General features: G+C 41.1%; 1 protein-coding gene across 18 annotated transcripts in view; it reads right to left on the reverse strand.

Moving 5' to 3' along the window:
* Positions 1 to 8,492, reverse strand: part of plecb (plectin b) — a 119,833-nt gene that overhangs the window by 44,088 nt on the left and 67,253 nt on the right. For 2 of the 18 annotated variants that reach the window (XM_019269172.2, XM_027286331.1), the window contains exon 1: positions 8,239 to 8,309. The exons of the other annotated variants lie outside the window; for them this stretch is intronic. In XM_019269172.2, coding sequence (XP_019124717.2) covers positions 8,239 to 8,254 — 16 coding nt within the window. In that variant the 5' untranslated portion in view covers positions 8,255 to 8,309. Of the gene's footprint in view, positions 1 to 8,238; positions 8,310 to 8,492 lie in introns of those variants that run through there. 18 annotated transcript variants of the gene reach the window in all.

Consider the following 8,492-nt stretch of genomic DNA (forward strand, 5'->3'; position numbering starts at 1 on the left):
TCATGTGAATTCAAATGTAACGGGCAGTTGGGAAAATATTTGAGGTAGCGGCAGTTTTAATGGCACAGCGCACAACATTTAAAACATCATGTGCCTCCCTCTGCAGGTGAGAGCAGCGAAATGTCGAACTTAATGTGTTGTAATATGTGAAACGTCTTACCTCACTAAAAGTGTTGTCACTGGGCTGGAAACACAGATGTAAAATAATTAAAGGTCAAATTTGCCAGATAAATCGAGAAAGTAAAATATTAGTAAAGTAATAAGCATAAAATATTTTTTCTTTGAGACAAAGTAGAAGTTTTAGCAATATTTTCTTCATAGCCTTTTACAAAACAAAGTGCCTAAATAAAGTATAAATAAGTACATAATTAGAGCTGTTTAGAGCTGATCACTCTCCTCTTCCAAACAGGCTAGAAACACAAAGTATCACATCCTGTGTAGCAGAGAATTCTTCACGGATTCTTCGTTGAACTGAAATAAGGCTGCAACCAACAGATTTCATTATTGATACATTTCTGACCAACAATACAATTTTCTCAAGCTGGTATAAGAACCATCGAGGAATATCTTATTTCTATGCTCAAAATGGAACATTCCCCTTAGTCCGTTATTACGACGTGGGATTTCCATATGCTATTTGACCTTGGTAAATGTGGAAAAAGGGGAACTTGAGTGATGTTTCCATGACAACAGCTGTAAACATACAGAACCATGTGTGACTGACTCTTACTCACTGCGATATTTTTAGACAGAGTCTCATAACTGATAGATTTGACGTAGAAAGGAAAACTATCCTCCACCCAATTTACTGCTCTCTCCCACTGCCACAAGGCAATGAAGTGTTCTCACCACCAGATAGCACCAGAGCACAACCACGCCCAACTTCTTCCCCAGCAGATTCTCCAACTATGAAGTTATGGACTATGAAAAAACAGATACTTAGATAAGAATTCAGACAAGATTTTTCTTTCAATAATCAATAAAATATAAAATTCAAGCAAAATAAATACATTTCCCCCAAAATCAAAATGCAGTGCTTTTCTGCAGGTTTTTAACGGGAATATTACACTGTCAGAAAGTAGAAATAAGATCAAAGCCTCATTGTTCAACTTTTTTCCTGACACGGGGGACAGCTGAGTGGAGCTGGTGTCATGTCAAAACCAGAGCTGAGCAAGCAGGCAATGCAACCAGGCTCTGCACCTCTATGGCCTCTATGGACATAATGGCAAAGGGGAGAGAAGAGGACACTGACTGACAAATCTAAGAGAAAAGGAGAGAGCAACAGAGAAACCGGCTGTGGGAGAAGAGTAAATCTGGCACTGACTTTTAGTTGTTGGCGAGAGCTTTGTGAAATAAAAGGCTGAAAGACAGACGCCGAGCTGGGCTGGCTGCTGTTGGACTAGTAGGCAACATTAGCTGGCTGCTATGTCTTGTGTTGTTGCACTTCTTGATGTTTGGCTGTTCACAAAGTTGTGGACTCGTGTTTAATCATTAATAATATAATCATAACAAATACACGTGCAGCGGTGTTGCACTCTAAAAAAATGGGAATGCTAAATCGCAAAAATACCAATTTCTACAAAATGTTGAAGTAGTAAAGCTGTGCAGTAGATGGCTGAATGTCAGCCATTGTTCTCAAGTTTATCTTTTTCCCAGCCTCCGTGGAACATTTTCTACATAACACCTGACACTATCAGGGTGGGCATGCGGCTATTAAACTAGTTAAAGATAAAGATAACACTGCACAAAGCAGACCATAACAAGCACTCCATATCTAGTGTAGTTATTCATTTCCAACAAGACAATACTATGAGGTCTTATATAAATTGAACTTTCACTGAACATACCTTTACTGCAACCTCTAGCCAATCTAAAGGACTGAATTACTTTTATTGCACACTGCACCTACTTTTTTTTATCTTTACATGTTACCACACCTCAGTGTTTGACTGTAAGAAGAAATTCCCATAGTTATCGACCCCCATCATAACATAGACATGCCCAAGGGCTTGTTTGTGGGATTAATGTATGCATTGCATGAGATAAGGCTCAAAAATCTAAAATTAAAAAGGGGCCCTAAATGTTTTCTTGGAAGCGTACAGGTTAAGTTTCTTATTAAATCCTAATGACTGTCTTCTTGAGATCCCTGTTGAGAGTATTCCTTGCCTCATGTGCAAAGCCCTGTCTTATTCTTCACCGCCTTTGTTGGCCTGTTACCGCCACCATCTGTCGTTCTGCGAGATAGCATGAAACCAACAGCAGGGTGTGAATCTCTGCCTGCATGCTCGCTTATTTGCAGTGTTAATTCACTGATGATTCAGCATTTTTAATTCTTTTGTAAGACCACAAATATTATGAATGAATAATTTCACCATATTGGGAGTCAGTACAGAAAACACCATTGTTTAGAATTATAATAATTATATATTCTAATTTGAAATGTGTATATCTAACGTCTGTTCAGTCTCTCTGTGAATGGCTTTGGTAGTAACAACCATGTGGTTTCACCATGCTGAAAACAAAATACAGACCAATAAACTCCTCCCCTTCTAGTCCACAGGTATCTACTCACCTGCGCAGCACATCCTACTGTACAAATATCTGCTTCTTTCTCCGTACGAGCTCATCTCATGCAGGTAATTCCCTCGTTCAAGGTTCCACAATGAATCCATTATGAGCCTGTTGCAAGTTCTGCCGGTAGCCCTCTGTGTCTTAGACACACAGTGTCAGCTGGTGTGAGACTTAAAGACTTAAAAAAAGAAACAGGAACCACTTTCATAGAGATGAAAGGCGGACAGTTGGCCCTGCCCCTCTCATCCCTGTCCTTAAACAAATCAGACAGGTAATTCAACATTATTCAGGGTTCCTTGTGTTTTATATATTCACAGTAGAAGCATTATGTTCCATCGACTGTCCGCATGGAGTGTGTTAATAATTAATTTTTAATTATGTTCAGCATTTACATATTTTCCAGCCACACCATGGATTAAACAACAACCAAATAGTCCTATGATGAACAAACCTGTCCATTATTAAATATTATACAATCTAATACTGGACTCTTTTGTACTGTATTAAGCTCTTCAGTAGAGTTCTTTTTTAGTACACTGCCTTAAAATAATCTAATTATCAGTTTACTGGAACTGCTCTTTGACATTTGTCCACAGTCAGTGTTTATTCTTCAATTTTTGCTGGCATAAGCAGAATACAGGGGAGGGGTTTGAGAGCCATGAGGTGTGTTTGTTTTGAGTGACTTATGTTATGACTTTTTATGTTATGTGTTTTATTACATACTCTTATCATATTATAATTACTATTTAAAAAAAGCTGAAAATAAACTTTACAACTCGCCTAAGGAATGATTTATTTGAATGCAATTAAAAACTTAACCCTGATTGCGTTAAAATCACAAAGTAATGACTTGCTATGATTGCTCCAGTCTATTCTGTGTACTGGCTGCCACACACAGCTACTGTCGCCAGTCAACTTTCGGACATGGCAATTTACGACAGGGCACAGCTGAGCTGTTCCTGGGTCCTGTTAAAAGAGAAAGTGATCTAAATATGCCGCGTTCTCTTCTTACAGGACATTGACCTCTAACCCAGGACACACAAGAAGCTCTCTAATCTCACATGTTGCACTGACTACAGTTAACGAAAGTTAACGAATCTGCCTACCAGCATCTCTTAAGGTCACTAATTACCATGTTATAACTAGTTTGCTTAATCCATACAAAAAAACAAAGTCTAAAACTGACATTTAGTAGTTTTACAGAGGGACATGTGCAGGACTACTTATTGGACACTCACCGCTGGTTGTAAGCTCATGGTGACAGCACTTAACATCAGTGTGCCCAGCCAAGATTTGGTTCAAGTCTTAAAGCTAAGCTAAGCAAACTGGCAGTAGCTTTATATTTAACAGACTGACATGAGAGTGACATCAATCTCTAACTATCAGTAACAGAGAAAATAAAGTAATGTTTTGTTTTAAACGTTGATACATGTGTTTAAATCTTTGTACTGAAGCTGTACTGAGGTCAGAGTTTTGGTTAAAACAGAACTGAGTGGACAGAACTGAGAGACTGAGGCACAGTCTGAAAAGAAAAGTCATGAAAAATGACTCAGCTTGTCACTGAAATCACATTTTGTTTATAGAACCGTTCTAGAACTGCACACAAAGACCATAGTGTTTCACAAAATACATTAGTATCGTTAGGTAAACAGATGATGTCACTGTATACTATATGGATGGAGGAGTGTGGAGAAATCCCTAATGGAGGTCACAAGAGGTATAAATAAACTCCCAGCACAGGACCGGATGTGCATCCAAGGTCCCACTGCTGCTCATAAATAAAATCAGCTCTAAATGAACGTCCCGTATGGGCTGCATGTGTCTTTCTGTCTCACCAGGGTTCGTTTACTATTCTCAATGGACATAAGAACTGTACCAAAAGTCTCTTTGGGCTTCTATGAGCCCCTGAGACACAAGTTCACTGTTTATGTTATGACTCATGCCCACTGGTTCACCAGTCACAGTGGTGTGGGCCATCTAGGCTGATTTATATACACTCATGAGGCCTGGAAAAAATGTACACACACACGCGCACACACTGGTGTACAGTAAGTGGTAGCCAGATTGCTCCAGAGTGGGAGTCGTGGCTGTTTCCAGGAAGAATGCTGGCTTTTCCACAAACCAGGCCAAAGCCAGAGCCAGAGCTCAACCACCAGGGCCCACACGGCTCTGTCTGTGTCTGACATTCATCTCTAAGAGATCGTTTGTTTGGCATTGCATGTGATTAAATGGTACTTGAGCTCTTAGCATGTCAAACAGGATGTTATACTTTAGTTGTACTGTAAAACTCTCAGCTCCTGTATGAGATGGGGTATGAGCCTACTTCAGCTTAAAGAGCCACCTGTCCAACCCGTCATGCCTGAGGATATGAGCTATGAAAATGATCTGTTAACATCTTATGCAAAGCATTTTAACCTCTAATTAACAGCCTAGTAAACACCCACAGTTCCAAAAGAATATGATGTTGCTGTCATAGTGAGGTTTTAGAAAAGAAAATCTACTTCTGTATATCCTCCTGGGCCTCTGCGGTTGACATGCCAATTCTGGCAGTCTGAGAAAGGAAAAACAAACAAAGATGAGAGGTCAAAGTTCAGTGAGAGAACGTCAACTGATGCACTTTATGTTTAAGCATTTACAGCCTAACACAGCCACACTCCCCTTTCCTTATGACCTTTTAGTTGACCTCATCCCAACATAGTCAGTAGAGTATGTCAATATTCCTGTTCCCACCTCTGCATGCACGGCACAGCATAGCACATCTGACTCGCTCAGGCAACTCATTGCTGTAATAAGCGCAGCTCAAGTGAGGACCAGTGAGAGGATACAGAGTACAGAGCTGTCATCATGCAGAATGTATGCCAGTGAAAAAAGGGGACAGCTAAGACCAGAAAGCCCCATGACAGGGCTGGACCGAAGAGCACAGATCAGCAGGGACAGCAGCTGCACTCAGCTCTTTGGTATATCAGAAACATTAGCCGATAGAACATTATAATGTCAGCCTTGGGTAAACAACAATAAATCAGCTAAGATATTAGATGTTAGGCATCACCTGTGAGAGTGATGTGTATAACCATTCTGACACATTGAATGTCTCCTTGATTGCTGATGTTTACCAGGTATAATGTTGGGCAGATTCAAATTTTGACCTAAGGATGGCGCTAGTGGAAAAGTCAAGGCATCACCCAAGTCAGTCAGCTTTATCTTAGGGGAACTATGAAAGTCTGAACAAGATTCCATGGAAATCAAGACCTACACTACTAACACAGCAAAAACCTCAAGGTGAGTAATACATCAAACTCAAACAAAGATTAATGTGCAAATGGAGGATCAAACAGCTTAGACAGCACTGCCTGTTGGAAGTTCTCTGCATACATTTTTTTTTCTCCAGGGTAAACCCAAGATAAAGTCATCAAAGCTTTTGTAAGCCTGTCTGTCAGTTTGGGGACTGGCAGTGCCTCCAACCTGGCAGGTGGTGGACTACATCAGTGTTCAGAGAAAGGGATTCATCTTACTGAAGAGACACAAACACAGGCCTTTGATCAATAACCAACCTTGACTAGACAGGTTTGGGAGGGACCTAGTAAGGCATTGTTACAACAGCGCCCAGCAGCCGTTCTGCAGTACAACAGAAGAAACTGAACTAAGTTCAGCTCAGTGGAGCCTGGACTGATTAGCATCTATGCACTGTGAAATGTCAGACTTGGGGGGGCCACAGCAACATGGGCCAAATAAACAGTGTCCTACGCTCATAATGAGGACTAATCCCTTTGCAGCTGCAAGTAAGAACAGACACTACACTGGCACGGAAAGGTCTGATGGCACCTTCTCCTGATCACAGTGGACAACGACTGAGGGGCTTCAAAGGTATGCATGAACGTGACTAATGTACTGGGTAAACATATCACATGAGATATGACCTGTACAGTCAAAGCATCATAATCAGAATAATAACACAGGCATAAACATAATAAAGACACAAGCAAAAATGTCCTTTATAAATTAGCCATTTAGACAGAGACAGACAGATGAACAGATAAAGCAAACACTTCTTTAGCCTGCAGCTACTTTTTTTACTACTTCACAAAACCACTGTTTCAATATCCAGAAACATGCGTCTCTCTTACCTTGATTCTTATGTTTTCTCAAGCGCCAGAACACAATCAGAGTCACTAAGTGCCCCAAAACCACCAGGGCGGGGAGCGCAGGTCCAGGGGGGATTACAGGCATTTGTTGAGGCAAATAGAGATAAGACAGAGGGGATGAGGGGGACAAGCTCAGGCTGTGGTGACAGGTGGGCCTTCACTGGGAGCGAGGAGTGGGGCGGTGTGGGTGTGGCAGACTATTTTTTTCTTTTTTAGAAAAGAACCCCTCAAGCTGGAATTCCTGCTGTTTTCCACACCCTGAAGCTATTACTAAAAGTATCTGGTATCTGTCTCCTGATTGTTCTGCCACTTGCCACTTGTCAAAAGTTCTATGTTGAACACTTAAAGAGTATTCAGTATTTTGTTTTTCCAAGTTCAGCTGTTAATCCTTGTTACAGATAACTATTATGTTTGGCATGAACTGCTGCAGGATGAAAAATTCCTATCTGATGCACCTCTGTAACTCATTCCATTTTATTGCAACACTTCATCTTATCATGCCGGGTGGGTTTGCTATCTGCATTCTTGGCTGATAACTCCTTTCTGGGGAACATAATGAAGCAATGATTTGAGGCATTTAAATGCTTAAAAGAGTCAAGCTTGTTTTCTAAAGTCAAAGGACAATGATTATTATAACACCTTAGTATTAGATATAATGGATAACGAATATCTGGGCCAAGACTTCCTTTTCCGTGCACCAGTAGCAACATGAGACACACCCCTGTAGCGCTCCACATGGACGGTAAACCTGCATGCAACCAAAGCCACCTCAAATGTGATTGGTCATTACCACTCCAAATACAAACGGAAACCAGAACGCATCAATATAAAAAAATATTTTCCGTTGCCTACAGTTTCTACAGGCATATGCAGATATTGGTTTCTAGAAATTATTATTTATGGTGACATTAAAACTTACACAAAAAAAAAAACACATCTAGATAAGTGAGAGAAATAAAAAGGTACATCTTTTCATTGGTTTTTGACACTACAATAACAGCAGCAGTGGGATAGCAGCTGGTCATGGTTTTCATAGTATACTGAAATAGCCCCAGACAGACACGCATGGCTGTCTCTCACACGCAAACTAAAAAGTTTCAAAATAAAATTGTCTTTACAAATCTCCCCTGCTTGTTGACGTCCATAGGATTTAACTTTGGCAGGAAAAACACCTCCTAAATGGATGGTGCCATTTCCCTCCTTAACCACTGCCCTCGCCCGCTTTTATCTACATGCCATCAAATAGAGAAAAACAATAGAAGGCAGCCAACTCATAATTCTAGTTCAGTCACATTGTGGGCAGGTGTAAATATGGAATACAATCTGTGTGGCGATAGCTGAAGGTTGCTGTGTTAAATGTGAACGTGTGTGCCTCTGTCATGTTCGTGTGAGTATGTGTACCGATCGGGAACACAACAAGACTTCACGCAGTGCGTTTGCCAAAATCTCACAGTCAGCAGCCAGACAGACAAACGGAGTTAGACACAGACAGACACGCCACAGCAACTCCACTCTGTGGACCTACCAGGTATGATCTTCATCTAAGAGACGGTACAGAGAGGAAGAGGAGGACTAGGGCAAAGAAAAAGAGAGCTGGACAGACGGAGAATGAAGAGGACAGGAGAGGCTCCTGTTTGTTTGCTGTGAACCGTCTTGTTTCTCGCTTGTGTTGAATTTTGACAGGCTGTGCCTGCTGCTTGGATCCGTCAGCCTGCTCTCCCGTGGCCAGGGGAGGAGGGACAACATGCCAAGCCTGGGGAAGGGGGCAGGGGTGAGGGG

This window comes from Larimichthys crocea, chromosome XIII (assembly GCF_000972845.2).
Source record: "Larimichthys crocea isolate SSNF chromosome XIII, L_crocea_2.0, whole genome shotgun sequence".
Lineage (NCBI taxonomy): Eukaryota > Metazoa > Chordata > Actinopteri > Sciaenidae > Larimichthys > Larimichthys crocea.